At 56.7% G+C, this 18,555-nt stretch overlaps 1 protein-coding gene across 1 annotated transcript; it reads right to left on the bottom strand.

The window, feature by feature from the left end:
* Positions 1-406: 406 nt before the first annotated feature.
* LOC122381336 lies at positions 407-17,837 on the bottom strand. The gene is made up of 7 exons (XM_043365373.1): positions 17,603-17,837; positions 12,945-13,004; positions 10,652-10,726; positions 7,876-8,094; positions 7,400-7,597; positions 2,779-2,988; positions 407-1,493 (listed from the first exon to the last, which is right to left on the bottom strand). The coding sequence occupies exons 1-7, from the start codon at positions 17,735-17,737 to the stop codon at positions 1,104-1,106; spliced, it is 1,287 nt and encodes a 428-aa protein (XP_043221308.1). The 5' UTR covers positions 17,738-17,837; the 3' UTR covers positions 407-1,103.
* Between the last annotated feature and the right edge of the window lie 718 nt (positions 17,838-18,555).

Raw genomic sequence — 18,555 nt, 5'->3', positions numbered from 1 at the left:
CCTCCCTCTCTCCTTCGGTGAGCCCTCTCTCCCTCCCTCTCGATCTGCGCTCTCTGCCCTGAGGGGGCGGCGCCTCCCTGGACCTGCGCACTGGCTGTCCGTCTCGTGCCCAGCGCCGTAGCCTCTCATTAGTCCCCATATTCCGGCTGATATGCATATTTCATGGCAGCGCGGCCCGCGCACGCCCCGGCCCGGCGGCGCGCAGCGCTGTGCGCCGTTCCTCGCCGCCACTGCTGACTGCCGCGCCGTAATTGATAATTGAGAGTGGCCGGTTGTGCCGCCGGCGCGCGCCGCTGTGCGCCATAATGGAGACGAAGTGCGCCGTGTTTACTGCGCTCGCGGAGTCCGCGGGCGGTGTGCGCTCCGACCGGAGGCTGCTGCGTCTCCAGCCACTGAACACAGACCGTTCGCGATCAACTGGATGTATTCACAGACACGAAGGCACGTATTTGTACAGCGCGCACCGCGACCGGCGACGCAGCGGCGGCGAATCATGCATATGCGTATCACAGATAATGGTCAGTCTCGGGGGGGGGGGGGGGCGGTGACCCGTTCGAACAGGGGGGGACACACGTGGCCCTCAGCCGGGCGGGCGGACACAGATGACGGGCTGCCAGCCCAGCGGTGACAGATGAGCGGCCACTCTCCGCCGGCCGTCAACACCGGCAGGCAACATTCCGGGTCGCCACATGGAACGCATTTGGCGGCCGCAGGCTACACGAGCGAGCGCATAAATTTGACAGATCTGTCAACACCGCCGCCTGGGCACGGACCCAGACGAATGGACGTGGTGGGAAGGCGAAATATGAGGACACGGAAGATGGTGTGAATGGGCCTACAACTCAGCGCAGTTGACAACATGGTATCGAGTCATTTACAGCGTAAAGCGAACATCAACACATTATAGGAACGCAACAAATCTGTCATATTCACCGAACGCAATTAATTACAACACAAATATGACACTTCATAAGTAAAGCTACCCATTAGAAAACACTAAGGTAGAATTCATTTCGCAGCGCACTCCAGACACTCTCATACACTGCAGACTCACACTCACTCAACCAGGAGGCAGTTTCTCGACCTGACACAGCTCGGACCCATCAGAGCCGGCGGGGCGGGTGTATGGCAGCGATCGCAGTGACATCTAGTGGCGAGGGTACCGTTTTGTGCGCCACGCAGCGGGACACTGCTGGGAGGAGGCGGGGCGCCGGAGGCCCGGCAGCCGGCCGGCGCGGCACGGCGCACCGCTGCCGGGCCGTCACCAGCAGGCCGCAGAGGGCCGTGCAGCAGAGCGCCACCAGCAGCAGCGCCAGCAGCGCCGCGTCGCCCAGCGGCAGCCGCTGGCCAGCCGGTCCGCCGGCCAGCGCCGAGCGCGGCACCTTGCGCACGGCGCGGCCGGCCGGGCCCGTCTCGGCCACGCTGTATGTGCTGATAACCAGCGGTACGGACCTCAGCGGCTCGCCGCCCTCCTCCGATACCATCAGCTCCACCTGGTGGACAAACAGAGAAACAGTCAGCACTCAGCGCCTCTGGCGGACGGGCGAGAGACCAGCTGCCGGCTCACTAGCGCCGCGGGTGGCCGGCGGGCGAACTAGCGCCGCCGCGCCGCGCCGCCGCCGGCGGTAGCGGCGGTGGCCGACCCGAAGGCCGCTCATCTGCTGGTGGTCCGCCGGCCGACCGGCACGGGCCGCAGCCCACTAATTACCGACGGGTTTTAGCGCCAATTTAGATTTGTTGGCGCGGTCGGATCGCCGAGAGGCACATGGGCCGCCGGCCGGCCTCCGCGCTGAATCAAACTAATGCAAATAATCACACTTGTGCATCGTAGAGTGGTGATTTATCATCGGGCTGCATCATTGCTCGCTGCAAAATTTAATAACGCCAATTAGGATGCAGTTACTCGGCCGAGCCGGCCCAAAGCGGAGTCGCTCGCGCCATAAGTCAGAGAGCGCGGCGAAGACGCCCCGTGGCAGCGGCCGGCGCTCCGGACCGGACCGGAGCGGAGCGGACGGCCGGTCCTCCGCTGGTCTCTGCTCGCGCCGCGCCCGGCCGACGCTCTCCGGCGTCGCGCCAGGAATGCCGACGGCCCCATTGAGATCCATTTACGTCCGACTGAGCCGGTGCCGATCGAGTGACGTCGCGTGAGCCGCCGCACCTGGCACGCGCAGCGCGGAGCCGCGGCCGGCGCAAACCAGTGCAGTTTTTCCGACGCTGCGGGGCGGTGGCCGACCGAGCGGGAGCAAAAACCTCGTCAGAGGAGCGTGTGGGCCGAGCGGCGAGCGCGGCAGACGGGCGGGGCAGCCGGCTGGGTCATACAGCGGCGCGACCGCCGAGATCCGCCAGAGCCCCGGCGCTGGCTGAGCTCTGCAGCTCGCCGCAGCTCCGGCCCGGACGAGCCGCCAAGCCCCTGCCATAGCGCCTCGGACGGCCATCAAACCGAGCTGGCCGCGCCGGCCGCCGCTTTGGTGGGACGTTTATGTAATTTTGATGGTCGCTCGCAGTGATAAAGAAGTGTTTTCGAATCCGATGCTATCGAGGCGGGCTCCATTCGGCGGCGCGATACGAGTCTGCATGGCATATGTTCGGCGTTCAGATAATATAGCGCTGATAACGCCGCAATGATATTCCAGGCACGCGACACGTTCGTGTCCCTAAAAGTGTTATAGCCGTAAATCCCACATCAGATGCATTTATCTCGAGTGGAACGGAGCGATCCGGCTCACGATATGGGACCTCCACCCCTCCCTCTCGTCCCCTTCCCCTCCAGTAACTCACCTGGATGTTATAGATGGACTCTGGCCAGAGGCTAAGTGTGACAGACGTCATGTCGGTGTACAGGTGGCCCTTGATGCCCCCGCCGCTGACCTCCCAGGTGACGAGGTACTCTGCCAGACCGGCCGTCTGCGGCTGCCAGCTGACCTCGGCCAGAACCATGTTGTCGTCGCGGGCAACAGAGACCGTCTCCAGCAGCCAGGCGCCGGGAATCTGCCGCGCAGAGGGGAGACGTGTGACCATAAGGGATGGGGTGAACGTGGCGTGATAGACTGACAAATTATGAATAACATTCTAAATCCGAGCAATGAGAAATACCCTGTTACCGGCACGGTAACTGCCCAAGAACTAAAACATCTCATGTTAGATGAAAAAGGAACTAGTTTTGTTACAATTCTCAGCGATGGCTTTATGCACCCGGAGACGATGAGCTATGGCCCAGATGTATGAGATGATAAATTCATAGCATCGCAATCAGCATACTCAAGATGAGATGATATATTCAGGCTTATATTAAACCGTCATCTGGGCACATTTGCCTGAGATTCAAATGTCTCTTTAATTGCCAGCCATTTGTTCTTCTCGAGACAAACAACGATTTCACGCATCAAAGAGACCGCTGGTTTAAGTGACAACACGGCTCGAAAATTACCCGCAACTATCTCGTCTAATGTAGCATACGGACGAGCACGGCGCGGTCATACATCTGAATACTGATGGCAAAGGTCGCGCAAATAAGCCCACTAACCCGCCCAGCGGCGGTGGGCTGGAGCCACAGCTATTTGACAGCAAACACGGCGGTTTTGACGCCAGTTATCTGCATAAATTCTCTAGCAGCGGACGGCGGCCGGGTCCTCGGGCGGTGTGCGGGCCGGGCGGCGACTCAGTATCAGTGAGGGCCGATCAGCCCATGGACCGCGGCACGCGCACCTCCCCGTCATTTGTCTGTCAAAGCCGGCGTCAAGAGGCGACGTTTGACGAGTCCAGGTGTTCATTAGTGCGTCTGGTGCGCCGAGCACGCGGCCTGCCGCGCCCGTCAAACTTTCCGACACCAGTCGGCCGGCCGAGGCCAATAACAGCAGCGAGAGAGCCGACAGAGCCCATCACCCACCGCGCGCGCTAACCGCCCACCCCCGGCCGATTGCCCACCGCCCCGCCGCCGCCGCCGTGCTCCTCCCAGGCCAATCAGGCGACCACAACCGGCCACTCAGTCTCTGACAGCCCACCACCCTCCGCGGCCGCTGTCCAATCTGGTAACCGCACCGGACACCGCTGTCCAATCTGGTAACCACACCGGACACCGTCCGTACCGCAGCCGGACGTGACGGAAACCAACCCCCTCCGGACCTCAGCCACCTGCTCCGCTCTGACCTCGCTCCCCAGTCGTCTCGCCGATAGAAGCCCTTCAAGTCCGTCATGGTCGCTCTTTATTCGCGTCCAGGTATAAGTCCCAGCATCATTTGGGCTGTATCTAACCAGTTTGACCAATAGGGTGTGTCATATCTAATATTTTTGTCTCAGATCAAGCGCTTCCGCGGATATTCCTCGTCCCTGGGTTCATTGAAGCCCATTGGCACCGTTCTTTTTTCGCTGCACCGAAAATTCAGGCGGCGCGGGCCCAATCAATTTCGACATTTCCCATGGCGCCCGGCGTTGAAGTCTCCATACTGAACACAATGCGTACCGTAGCGATAACACCAGCCATATGACTCGCCGTCGGCCTGTTGCGGCCAACACCGTTTGACGGTTAAAATTCGATTGCTATTTCTTGTTTAAATGGACGTCGGACGAAACATACTGCTATCTTAATGTGTTGGGGCCATTCAGGGACCCACAGATGATCCATATAATAGGATCACGCTGCAGCCTTGGCAAGACTATCACGAGTGGGGCAGAGAGAATGAGAGCACGGATGGACAGAGGGCAACGTGAGCGGGGTCTCGGGTATCTTTCTCCGTCGGCAACACAATGTGTCGGCTTTTGTGTCATGTGCTGTCTCCCCGAGGCACACGAGCTTGTGAAGAACGTGGGTCAGTCTGGTTTCAGCTGCGGCGTGAGCAGAAATGCGTGTGGCGCAATCGAATCGGACTATCCGTGCCGCAGTGATGCCGTTGCGAAGCAAAGCGAAACATTTTGTTATCGGGTCTCCCAGTGTGTTGCCGGTAGGTTAATCAGCTGCCTACAAACAGAGTTGTATTGAACTATGTGAGACTCTTGGCAGGGGATAGAAAAAGTGAGCGGACAGTCACTGCATGTTTACGTGAAGCAGCGGAAGCTGTGGTTGCAATGTGGTCGAGTGAGGGCATACCAACGATACAAATGCACAATGTGGTTCGGAAGGTAAAGCAAATCTACGAAAGATTTCGCCGATCGAATAAGGTGCCCAAAAGAATGCAGGAGGGACAAGCGAAACAAAGTCTTTCTGAAGCGAGTCTGTTTCGTAAGCTTTTTGACATCGCCCGCTGCCGCTGTAAAGATCGGCGAAGCTGTACCTGTCCACTTTCAAACCGGGTACCGCCAGCGGAAATAGCATTCCTTCGAGACCAGAGAGGAGTTCGGAAGATGAGACTGGGTGGTGTGGACTACGAGGAGACAAGGAAACGGCGTAAGACTGCGAGCCTTAGAATGAGACGGGAGCGGAACGAGAGGAGGGGCGACGTGGGTCAAGCTGGTCCTTCCCACCTCCGTACCTATTCCAACGGCGTCAATATCGACGAGACAGGCCAGGTAGACTCGTCGGCAACGACCGACACCAACGACAGCAATGAAGACGTCACAAGTGATGCACTGAAGATGATTTGAGATGAAGAAATGCATCAAAGACTCAAACGATGATGATATGACAAACACTGCACTGGCAGCTGACTGACAGGTATGGTTTATCCAACCGTGCTGTGACGGCCGTCATCAACGGTTTTCAGATGGATATCGGTCGCGTAGCGAGCGGCAAAGCAGAATTGCTGGTCGACCCGAAAAAGTATAGAGAGAAAGATGCCGGATGAGACAAAGTACAGTGGCAGCGCGGGACCAACAACACAGCGACGCTGAGCTCAAGGCCATGTACTTTGATGGAAGGCATGATCAAACTAGCACGGGCCGAGGCGGCGACACGGCAGCTGAGGAACATGTGGCTAAGGTAGCAGAACCAGGAAACGAATATCTCTCCAACTTTACGCCAATTTCGGGTAAAGCCATTGATCAAGCCAATGAGCTGATAAACGCTGCCACTCTAGCTAATAGGCTGCGATGGCGCGGCCGTCAATACGGGCAGATCTGGTGGAATATGCCGACTTTTGGAGCTTATTCAAGAGAAAACGGTCCATTGGTTTGCTTGCCAGCTGCACTCGAATGAGCTTGTACTCAGGGAAGTGTTCCAGAACTTGGACGGCAAAACCAGTGGACCCGGATCATTCACGGGGCCGTTGGGTAAGGCAGCTGGCTGCTCCGTGCACCGTTTTTCTCCCGTGAAGTTCCGACCGGTGACTGGTGAGAGGCCCAGAGCTGGATCTGCCGGACATCATCGCCGACCACAGCAGCGACCAACTCCTGCTGTATCAGCTCACCAGAGCCGCGCGGACGGGCAACATCTCCTCAAAGGAGGCCTGGAAGAAAATCGGTCCCCTGAACCATACAAGGTAGGCAAATGCTAATTCAGTTGAATTCAGTTTGCTATTGAATGGCAAAGATGCATCTTTTCTGTGTAACCGTTGTCTAAAAAGAGGATACTGCCTCGTTTGCATTGCTTACATCCGTATTGACAGCGTCTGTCAACGCTAACAGGCGAAGACGCGCGCGGCTGGTGTTAGTGTCATCAAACGCATTACGCCAAACATGGAGACTGCAACGCCGGGCGCCACGATAAATACCGAACTTCTTTTAGCCGGCGCCGATCGAATTTTCGATGCATGGAAAAAAGAACTGCACCAATGGGCTTCCATAGACACAGGGACAAGGAAAATCAGCGGAAGCAATTGATCTGTTTCTAGTGACACACCCTATTGACCAATTACGGCCAATTTTCTCCGCCCTCTACGCTGCCCGCTTACGTTCCGTTCACATAGCCAAACTACACATAACCACCACAATAGCCAATTATTGCGCTGGAAAGAAGTTACATCCTGCCTCAAGAGCCTACCTCACTAATGATCCGCATCTCTTATCATCGGTTGTAATTGGGCAGCACTTCTCGTCTGCTAGCCGCTCCAAAATCCAAAATAAGGCAATATCTGTGAGTTTCTGACGTTCGTGGCGTCCATTACGTCACGTCCCTCCCTCTCCCCAACCATCACCCCGTAATTCCAAACACTTTGTAATAAGTCCTCGGGCTTTTGTAGTCACAGGTCTCCGGTAACTCCACCTCTCCCTGAGACACGACAAAACTACCTTCCCTGTCTCCTGACTCACTTGCTGACATCTATTCGGGACGTTCCCCGACTTCGCGGGACGTTCCCCGACCCTTTACCGGCCCCGATCTGGTGCTTTCTCTGACTCCCGTTACCCACCTCTATTTCATAGATCTCCATCTCTGAGTGCTCCTGGTCGCCTGTACCCACCTCTATCAGGTAGCTACTCGCGCTCCCGCTACCCACCTCTATCTGGTAGGTACTCGCGCTCCCGTGCCCACCTCGATCTGGTAGGTCTCCATCTGGCGCTCCTGGTCCCCGGGCAGCCGGTTGTCCTGCACGTCAAGGACCAGCTGGTCGGGCTCGGTGGGGGCGAACACGGTCTCCATGGCGGTCAGCTGGCCGTGGCGCGTCATCGCCAGCAGGCGCAGCGTCGTGCCCGCCGGCAGGTTGATCAGCACCACGCTGACCTCCGGGGTCTGACGAGAGAAAGAGGGGTGGTGAGAATTGGGAGAGTGGTCAGCGTAACTTGGGTAAGCGTGTGAATTTAAGCGTGAGAAGGGTTTTAACTGCATATAAAACGAAGGAGACTGATTGAAAGTTGATAAGAGCTCATTTGGCGGTATGTTTAACGGCAAATTCGAATAAGAAAATGACAAATTTCAGGCCATCGCGTCAAATCGCAACTGCTTATGAGTGCCTATCCACGTCAAATGTACAAATATAATCCCCCAGCGAGTCGTCGTCATTCTCTCACCTGGACAAGCTCCTTCCACTGGTCTCCGGTTTTGGCCAGCAGCAGGTAGACGATGCTGCCGCGCCGGGAGAGCTGTGAGTCGCCGCCCTCTGTGACCGTCCAGCGGGCCTCTGACCAGCCGAACTGCACGTCCAGCCGGACGGGCAGCAGCGGCAGTAGCCGCGGCGCCGACGGCGGAGACGCGTGGAACCGGCACGCCAGCTGACAGCCCACGTCACGCTGCAACAGGCCACCGGACAGGTCAGATCAGGTCAGGGCAGACTAGGACCTGAAAGGTGATGGGTGCGCGATACAGGCGTAATCTTAGCAACAAAGTTGTAGACTGCCGAAAGTTATCATGACACATGCTCGAACACATACAAAATAACTAATTGGAAATTTACAACATTGTTATGATGTCGGGCATCAAGGTGCATTTTCTTTTTAATTTGTGTTTCAACAATTCACTCAGAATAATCTAAAGCTACTTTATATTTAGCAATGATGATTGTTGAACGTCAATCCATCCAGGGCCTCGGCTAAGGAATTTTGACTACTGGGGCAAATCGTCAAAGTGTGTTGGCGCCCTGCTGGGGGGTTGAACACCTGCGGGTTTTCCTGCGGTTTTTCGCGGATATCTAAAAAACGGCGGCGCTCCATCATCCATCAATTCTACACGTGTTGTAAAAATTTCAGACCAAGGTCATTCAACATCAGGTCACCAGGTCACTTCAAGTGACCTCACCTCATAAAATGTTTCAATGTATGCCGTAGCTACACCGAGTGACATATCGCTTTGAAACTTTCAGCGATTGATAAGGGCAACAGCATGTACAAAATTTATATCTCGGAATTTTCATATCGGTGACCTAAGGTCAGCTCAATTTTGCGACCTCTATTATAAGTCAATGGGAGAAAATTCAAAACCACCTCTTTTGGATGTAAGCTATTCTAAACACTATAAAACACTGTACGCGACTTTGACACACTGAACATGAAAATAGCACCCGTGACCCTTGTTTATGCCCCTGAGGTCATCTCAGTTCACGAATGGTAGGTATCTAACAGTTTTTCGCGAATAACTTTTGAAAGAGTAACGCTAGATCGATGAAAATGCCATAGTTGTGTTTGGCTCGACGATGCAGATCGACTGATATGCAACATGACAACTTCCGGTCAGATCATGACCTTGACCTGAGGTCGAATTTTCAAGTTGACCTTCAAGGTCAAATTCTAGTCAATTTGATGCGTCTTGACGAGAGGAATACGATGTCGGTAAAAGAAAGCTCGTGCAAGGCATGAGTCAAAAGTTATTGCAGAAAAAACTGCTCCCGAAAAAATCGTCTATTTTGGTAGTTTTTGCCCCTTGCAGGCAAAACCGTTGACGTTAGGTCAAATCTAAGAGAAATAGCCAGAAAGCATGCTAATATGGCTATCAAATGCGCTTTTCCGCGGTGCTGTAGCTCTTATTGGTTCCCGAGTTATGCGTCGGCATCTTGTAAACTGTCGATATTCGACCTGAAAATCGGCGAAATTTGGCCATCACCATGACCTGACCTTTGACCTGACCAAAAAAGTGGCCGAAGTAATTTCGTCATTATTTTTGACGTTCTTTCGAACGAAGATGGATTATGGGGTGGAAAAAGATATGTTTGCCAATGCACGCCTATGTTTTTGGATGGAAATTGAGGGTGCAGCTGCACACCGTGCACTCCCTCTTCCGCCGCCTCTGATTTCTTGCCACAAACGTCTTCAACCGCTCCCGAATGAAAGAATGTACGTTAATATTGGTATATTCTTATTTTGTGGAGGTTGGGCAAAGCCTGACCACTACTGGGGCATTCCTCGACTCTACTGGGGCATTTGCCCCAGTAGTTAACATGTTAGCCGAGGCCCTGAATCCATCGATAATGAACGCAAACACAAATGACTGGAGATAACACAAATTACGACCGCCGATAATAAGAATTAGGAACGCCTTTTGAACGACGCATGGATGCATGGCCAGCAAAAATGTGAACAAGTACAGAAAACACTCTTGACATGTGGCCTGTATGAAAAGGTGCATGATGGTGGAAGGTTTCCAAGCGCGCTGCACATTGCAAAACCACGGCTGGATAAGCTGGATAGCAGATGTTTCGCGAGATTTTTCACTGATTCCGTTTCAACACCGTTCTTACTTGGCCAAGTCACCGTATCCACGCATGACTCAGGAATCTCCGGTGAGGATATCTCTGCGTGTGACTAATCTCCTGCTGGCCTCAGAGCCAGATTCTAGCCGTCTCGCTGGCGTGAGCTCTGAATGCCCCGCCGTGGCGTGAATTTATGACTTTATGTCGCCCGAGTGACGAGTTTTTCGCCCAACTGGCCGACTCATTACGCCCTAATACGCCTGCACTTTATAGCGCTCGCGATGCCATTGCTCTTTTGTACTGGCAAGAGCACTGCGTCATTATAAAAGCCTCGAACAGCCTACTCACGCAATTAAACGATACTACTTAGAGCGGACGCCGGGCGCAGCGTCCCAGGGCCGCTCGGAGGGTCCGGGGCGCCGCTCGCACACCGGAGGGCCGGGACCGGTGGACGGCGGCGGTCCTGGCACAGCGCCGAGCCACACCACGCCGCCAGCGCCCGGCGGTTTCGCAGAATTGTGATGTCAGGCCCAGCGAGTGCCGACAACGCTTTCTTTAAACGCCAGTCACGACCAGTGCCAGCGAGAGTGGCGATAGATGAGGGCCGCGAGCGCACGGCGCCGCCGCCGGCCGACGGCCAGCCATGCAGCCGGGCAAATACTTACACAGTCCGGGACGCGGTCACAGGAGGTGAACTTGGCTGCCAGCACGTCCTGCAGCGAGGCGCACTTCTCCCAGCACTGCGGACAAAGGGGCACGGACGGTCAGACAGTAGAGAGCGCCGCGCCGCGCCGCGCGCCGGCCGGAGCGGGGGGCCGCCCATCTCGGGACGATCACGCCGGCGAGATGATGGCTGGCGACAGGGTGGAAGGGCAGAGGGGGAGGGTGTGGGGAGGCGCGACACAGAGGCGGCGGCACTTTGAAGGTCCAGGTGTCATTACCCACCCACGGCCTCCACCGGCACCTGATGTTATCCAGTGGGGACACGCATTATGTCGTCCGGCGGCGGCAGCTCCGCCGTCTCCCCTCGCCTCCTCCCAGTCTCCTTCTCGTCTCCGCGGCGGCATCGCGCCACGATCGCCGCCGAGGCTTCATATTAGCCGCCGCCGCGGCGCGTGTAATCGCCTGATCCTGATCGCAGCTCTAATGACTGGCTTTCATCGGCCGCGCGGTGTGCGTATTTGCTCTGGAGAGTGGCGGCCGGTGACACAGGCCGCACGGACAAACACAACCCGGCCAGTTCTCTGATATTACCCGAACAGACGCCGCCCGGTTCTCTTAGCATAACCGGCGCCGGCCGTCCGCCGGGCCACAGGGGCATATTACACGGGGCCACGGTGGGCCTTAATGGCCCCTACCGACGCAAGACCACGGTAATTACTCCTGGCCGCCGGTGCGTGGCCGTAAGGGTGTTCGCCGCCCGGCGCGGCCGGGATTCTCGTCCTTATGGCGGGCGGGTGCCGCGGGCGAGCCGCGGACAATTACTGGGCAGTGGCGCGCCAGCTGACGGACCGGCCTCGGGGCCCGGCGCCGCCGCCGCGCCGCCCGGCTGTTGTTGATGCCAGCGCTTTGATTAGCGACGGAGCGAACCGCCGCGCTACCGGCTGCGCAGGAAGCCGCGCCGCCGAGGGTCACACGGCGGGTCACGAGCGGACCTCCGCGCCGCCCGGGGAGGGTCACACACCGGCCCGGCCGCGGCGCTGTGACCTACCGGAGCTCACCCACCCTTCACCATCAGAGCTCTCAGAGCGCGAGCCGCGCCCGTGTCCGAGCGAGCTCCGCCAGGGATCCGCCCGGCTTTACTACGGGCGGGCGACCACGAATAAAGCCCCCGCGCGCGCCTGGAATGCATTCGGATGGTGATGCCAGCGGACGGCGCGCGCTTTCAGCCGGCGGCGCCATTGGACGCGCCGCGCTGAGTCCGGCTCGCCACCGCTCCTCCAGCGGCTCGGCTTCGCAGAAGGCTGTCGCGTCTGAGGGCCGGCTGCGGCCATTTGAGCGGCGCTGACACGCGGCCAGAAGACAGGGATGGCCGGCGGACAGCCCTCCGGAGCACTACTGCACACCGGCGCGCCGCCGCGGGCGCTTCGAGAGCCACCATTGCATGCAAACAGATCGGGTTATTCTGAATGCTGCGGTTTAGTACCCTATAAATGGCCGTTGCCGTGCGTCGCCCAAAGTGGGCAGCTGGTGGGCGCCGTTTGCCGGTCGTTCATTGCCTGCCGGCCCGCAGCGGCCGCACGCCAGACTCGTGGCCGCGGCCGCGCCAGATCAGAGGAGAGCAGGACGACGGCCGCGCCAGATCAGAGGAACGCAGGACGACGGCCGCGCAAGAGCAGAGGAGAGCAGGAGAGCGGCCCCGGGACACGATATCAGACTGGTGCGCAGACAGACCGGGCCACAAGTGCATCAACACATGGGACCACAAGTGAACCGCACTACTGCTCAGCTGGCAGGCCCAGCTCGTTACTGAGCGGCCGCAAAAAGTCGCCACGATTCGACTGGCATCCGTCAATTGTCTGTGGCATTACTGCCGATCGGGGAGTTTAATCCCACGTCATCAAAAGAAGCAGAAATGTCAATGCAATAAACGACAAAAATGCGGCATGGCACTCTTCGGCTGCGGTGGCTTAGTCATCGTACCATTGTAAGCATTGTCAAGTACTACAAAGTAAAATACTATATAATGCAAAATAAATTCACGATTGATAAAATCATATTCACGTAATCGAACCCGCACCTGGATTACTTCTACAACAAATACACGATTCTCTCCTAACACAAAGAGAAGGGAAATCAGAGCAACCGTTTTTAGCAGTCATATGAAATTATCCGCTAAGTGACATCTATCTGCCCTCTAATGAATCACAAAAAGTAGACCATCGGTACCATCAAAGCCATTGTTTTGTACGTGCCATGGTTATAAAGTTTTTGTCCTGCCCGCCACTCTGCACTTACCATAAAGCAAAACTGGTTCTGAAGACACTTGGTGTGAGAGGCGGTCTTCCCGACATCGTACTGAAACAAAAAGACTGGTCAGACAATGCACACAGTCCCACAAACGCGCCATGGAGTGCTCAGTGGTCTGGCTCGGACATTAGAAGGGATAAGAGTGCGGCCGGCTCAGGTTTACGGCTGGTAATTGGCTGGAAAATTGTCGGTCTGGGGAGAGCTATGGCCGAGTCGGTCTGTTTCGATATATCGCTGCGGTGATATCATCGGGTGTTCTCATAACTCATGGTGTCCACCGGGCCTAATCTCGGGTAGCCCGCGCTCTCAATCTGTGCCCGGCGCCCGACCCACTCCTCATCGGATTTGTGCCGCTATAAATCAGAACAGCGTGCTGAACCCCTTCCACAAAATTATTTCCATTACGGGGCACTCAAACAAAAGACAAAAAGTTATCAACGAATTCCTCTGAAAATTAACGACCGTCCGAACAGCGCGCCGGTCGGCGGCGCGGCTGTCGGCCCGGTCCTACCCGGCTCACAAGGTCAGGTGCTCCACGCGGGAGCGTCTATAGTGGGCCGGCACCGACCCCGCCGCGCAACCTCGCACCCAATGGCGGCCGCCCGTCGACAAATTGCCGCCGAGGCCGGCCGGCGGGCGGCCACGCACAATGGCGCAGCGAGGCGCCGCACTAACCGGCGCGCCCCACTGCGCCGCTTACGTCTCTGTCCGGCCGGCGCAGTAGCGGCGCGCAGTGCGGCTCCCGGCGCGCGGTGGCGCCCCCCGCGCCGCTGCCGGTCGTGTTTGCTCAAAAACACGCCCACCCGTCCCAGCCGGGTCGGACAGCGCCCTGTTTCCGCGGCTATCGCGCCTTTCATCGCGCATCATGCGAGCCTGCGCCGCGAGGGCCGCCACCCGGCCGACGGGTTGTTGTTCTATGCCGCAGCGCAGTCTCTGCCGCCGCTAGTGCTACTGCTACTGCTGTGTTGCAGTCTCCGCCGCTACTGGTGCTACTGCTGCTGCTGTATTGCAGTCACCGCGGTAGTAGGTGGCGCTGACACTGCTGCGTTGCAGTCTCCCGTCTCCTTTATCTCGAGTCGCTGTCTGCGACGCCACTGCCGTCCACAGGATGTGCGTGACGGCTGGGGCGATTTCGGCAGCGCCACTCGGGTGCTTCTTCACCTCCGGCGCCCGCGCCGCGCTCCCGGATTTTCAATTACGCCATAATGACGGAGTATTTCTGCCTGCCAGCGCCAGGAAGTGAGCCAATCTGACGCACAAAGGAGAGGAATCTGTCGCACCGCTCCGCAATGAGTCTGCGCCGCGATGGCCGCTCTCCGTCGCGGGGAATCACGTCGCCCAGAGGAGAACACGCGCGCCCTAACACCGTGAAACGTGCAGCCTGTCCGCAGGAGGTGACGCTGTCGCCGAGGAAAAAACCGACAGGCTGGTTCTGAGCGACGGCACGTCAGGCCAGGCTCGCGCGCACATGGACTGATGGTATCGCTATTCCGGCACTGGTCAGCTCCAGACTTGATTGTTAGACGAGCTGGCTTGGAAAAGTATCTAACCGCAGTTTTTTTCGCTATTCACTGCTGCTTCATTAGGCTTTGTAAAAGTCAGAACTTGGCTTTGCAAAGGTAACTGACGCTATTTATCAGCCCAGCGTATTACCAAAACGTCAACCAATTTTTGACAGAGACTGGTAAGAAAAGTACTCCTTCAACTGGGCGCCGGAAAGGAAGCCGGGAGCCAATTTTACACGGTAAGAAGCTTACACAATCGGGCCAGATCGAAGAAAGCCACCCGGGCGAACCCTTCAATGGCCGTCTCGGCCGCGGCTGGCGGAAGGGTACCTGTTGTCAGGCGCGCCGGATTGTCCTCGACCCGGCTATTTTGCGCCGCTCCTGTCGCCGCGTGAAAGGTCGGCTGCCGCTTAGCGCCATTGGTTACACCTTATTTCTATTTGTCAGCCGGGACCGTGTGAGCTATGAATGCCGCGACAGCTCGCCGTCGCATTAGACGACGTCGATTGTGACCGCGTGAAAGCGGGCCGCACTGATAGCGCTTCTGGTGAATGCCCCCCGCCGCCGTCGCTGTGCCGGCCGCGAAAATATGCGCCCTCGGCTGGCGGCTGAATGGAGACGCGATTCTAAGCGGCCTTTGGGCCCGGCACCATTGATATTGTCCGCCGGGCGCGGAGACGACCGGCCGGCCTTTGTGAGCTCCGGCCGGCCGGCCCAGTCGGACCGACTGGGTCGCGCTGGTGGATGTGAGAAACTCGCCGCCGGCGGGGGCCCAACGGCGGACCCAGAGCGGCCGGCTCCCTGTCGCGCGGGGCCCTCGCTGACGGCCGGCCGGTCCACCACCGGAAATGACACGTTAATTGATCGGTGGTGGCGGCGGCTGAGCTGTTTGCAGTAAGCCGCCGGCGGGAGACCGCCCGCCGCGCCGACCCGACCACGCACAGGAAACGCACCGAGGTCACCCGAGATATGTCTGGACTCCGGGCTCAGAGAGGGGGTCTGGGGGGGATAGTGTCGTTTGAAGCACCGCTCGGCACACCGGGAAGACGTCAGAACTGATACACATCAGTCGCCGTCACCACGTCACCGCTGGCGACTCCGTCGGACCGTGGGATAAGCTCTACTGCACCGTAAGAACATGCATTCATCTGAGTGAGATTACCCATCAAGACCGCATAACTTACAGAAAACAAAACCAGATAAGTGTATCTGAGAAACCTGACGCAAATCATGCATACTACCCAGAAACAAACATCGGTACTTTCAAACACTACCTATTCTCAGGTGTCTCAGTGACTGCACTAGAGGCGGTGTGCCGTCTCCCGGCTCGTCTGCCGCCAATGCGTCCCCATTGTCCGTGCCATGAGCGTGCAGCGAGCGCGCTGTCCTGTCCGCCCACTGACAGCACGGGCTCGGTCCGGCGCGACCGGCCGGGCGGGCGCCATTTTGGTCCACCCCTCTATTAGCACCGCGGTGCGGACTGCGGACCGTAGGGCTCGGAGCGGACGGTGTAAGAAGGAAAGTTGGGTGCTTCTGATCTGAAAAGGGAATGGTCTGCGTCTGGTTTTAGTCTGTGCTGCTCTGTGTAGCGAGCTATGAATGGTAACAAAGCTGAGCTGACCCCCCCCCCCCCCCTCATGACTTGTGATCTCAAAGCCATTTGGCACGTTAGTACGCTGCAATTTTGACGGGCGATGAATGGAGCCTGACTGAAGTACCGAGTGAATATGAAAATGTATAATTTGTTAGTGGGTAGCCATGACTTACTTTTTCATTAGCGAATTTTCTTGAATGCATACAAAAAAATTCTTACCAGACAGCTACATTTTTGACAACATTAGAAACAAATGTTTTAGAGCTCCCGAACTAAAAACGCACAATGTGGTCACAATATGGGCAGATCCGGTGACCTGAGGACGCTGTCGCAAGCTGCAGTGTTGTGGTTTAGCATTAGCGTCCACAGAGCGGCGGGGCCGATTGCGCAAGGCCGTAAATCTCAGTCACGACGCAGCGCAGCGGCAGTTTCGTCGGAAAATGACGGATCCAAACTTGTGATGTGCAGTTTCTGCTGGTTTGTTTCCAGACATTGACTGGCTGAACAATATTCTTGAATATTTCTGAGGATTACTTTACAAGCAACGTCAATATTTCCTAATGGTTGAGATCGAAAAGCCATGTCCAATCAGCATAATCCTCGTACACCGTGACGTAGAAAAGAGATGTGCTAGTACCGAAGCAAGCGCTCAATGACGGCCCTGCCAATGCAAGTTAAATGCATGGCTGGTTAGTACGCATTGTTCAAAGGCACTCTATCTCCGATGAGAACAGACCAGGACAACTGCATCTGACAATACCGACATTGAGAAACCAGACTCGATGTGCTATGGATAATGTCGTCTGCATTGAAGTTACGGCAAGCGAGGGACGTTTGTGCCATCGGCACCTATCACATGAAACGTGCTCGTCAGATTACAGCAGGACAGCTAGGAAGAAATCGTGACCAACACGGTGGCAGACAGTTTGATAAGCCCTCCGTTCAGAGACAAAAGATAAATCATAATGCTGTTCTCGTGAGCGTAACATTGTAAAAATGGACAGAGCCCTGATATTTCATGACGATGACAAGGAGAGGAGGTGACGATCGAGCGCCTTTGATGGCACGTCTGATGGTTAACGAGGGCAAAATGACGGGATTTGTCAGATGCTGGAGCATGATGGAATGGTCTGTCCTCCTCTGTGACACCAATGATTTACCATGACAAAAGCATGCAGTTATTGGGATGACGCGTAGGCATCTTAGCGAAGCAGAATCTATGTATTGTCAGCCTTCAGCTTAGGATATTGCGTGACATCTTATGAGAAGAAATAACACCATTTTCCAACATATAATGAACAGCAAGGAACAGATGGCCGGAAAGCGCGAACTTCATGAATAGCGTTGAGTGTGAAACAATTGGTGTCAGGTGAGTCAGCGCACTTACTGAAATAATATTAGGTATTATAATAATCGCATTACGTTGGGAAAGTCAATGTGAAAGAGCGTTAAAAATCATAGCAATGCATGCAAATCTAACTGAAAAAGGCAATCGTAGTAAACAAGACACCACTTCGCAGGCCAGCGACCTCCCGTCCTCCACTCACCTCGTCCAGACACATGGCCCTGCACTGTGCCGAGAGAGCCGCCCTGTCCTCAGTGGCCGAGGTGGCCGCCGCCAGGCCCGCCGCGCACACTGCCAGGACCGCCGAGCTCCACATGGCTGCTGCGTGCACAGGCATCACTCGTCCCTCGCGCCGCTCCGCTCACGTCTGGCGGCGGCCGGCGCGGCGCACCGCCGCCGCCGCGCCGCCGCGCCGCCGCCGCCGCGGGCACCACCGCGGGCGCCCTCTGCCGACCGCGCCGGCCCGCCCGCAAAAAGGCAAGGGTTGTGGAATAATCAGCCGCGTCGGGCCGGCGCTCAGTTATGCAAAACAGCGCCCGCGCGAGCCGTCCTGCTCTTTTGTCCGTCCGGCCGCTACTGTATGGTGGCGAAACGAGGTAAACAGGGGCTGGGCGAGACGGGTCGGGGAGCAGAGGAGCGACCCGAGAGGCCAGCGCAGGAACCGGCGCGGGAGCCAGAGCAGGGAGCCGGCGCGCGGGAGCCTCCTCAGGCACCGGCATAAAGGAGCCTAACGATCGCGCTGCTGTCTGTGATTAATTACTGCTGTGGGAAATTGCCGCGCGCCGTTGTGCGTAGCCGGCCACTGACATACCGCCGGTTTATCTCGCTCGATGTAAGTGGGGGCCGGTGGAATGGGGGCAGCTTCTGACACTCACCCGGCGCTTTCATCGAGTGGGGTCAGCAAATGAAATCACCACATTTCGTGGTATAGAATATGCAGTAATGTACAATTATTTTCAACTAAACCAATAGTAGTGCGGACTGCTACTTTCTGACTGGGGGTGGGTTTGAAACGCTCACCTTTCAATTCACAGCTTTGATCACCATAGGGTACCACCAAGTCTATTTTTGTCGCTGGCCTTAGGCCAGTGATATTTCATTCCTTTTGCAGAGATGAAACGATGAAAAAATATGCAAAAAATTCTCCACTCAGTT

This window comes from Amphibalanus amphitrite, unplaced genomic scaffold (genome assembly GCF_019059575.1).
Source record: "Amphibalanus amphitrite isolate SeventyFive unplaced genomic scaffold, NRLGWU_Aamphi_draft 000118F_arrow, whole genome shotgun sequence".
NCBI classification, from domain to species: domain Eukaryota; kingdom Metazoa; phylum Arthropoda; class Thecostraca; order Balanomorpha; family Balanidae; genus Amphibalanus; species Amphibalanus amphitrite.
This window is presented reverse-complemented; position numbering and strand designations above follow the sequence as displayed.

Coding starts and splice junctions, on each gene's coding strand:
- LOC122381336 (XM_043365373.1), bottom strand. CDS start 17,737: ATGCCTGTGCACGCAGCAGCCATGTGGAGCTCGGCGGTCCTGGCAGTG. Junction 10,727..12,944: donor AGAACCAGTTTTGCTTTATG/GTAAGTGCAGAG, acceptor CTTTGTCCGCAG/TGCTGGGAGAAGTGCGCCTC. Junction 1,494..2,778: donor AGTCCATCTATAACATCCAG/GTGAGTTACTGG, acceptor TTTGTCCACCAG/GTGGAGCTGATGGTATCGGA.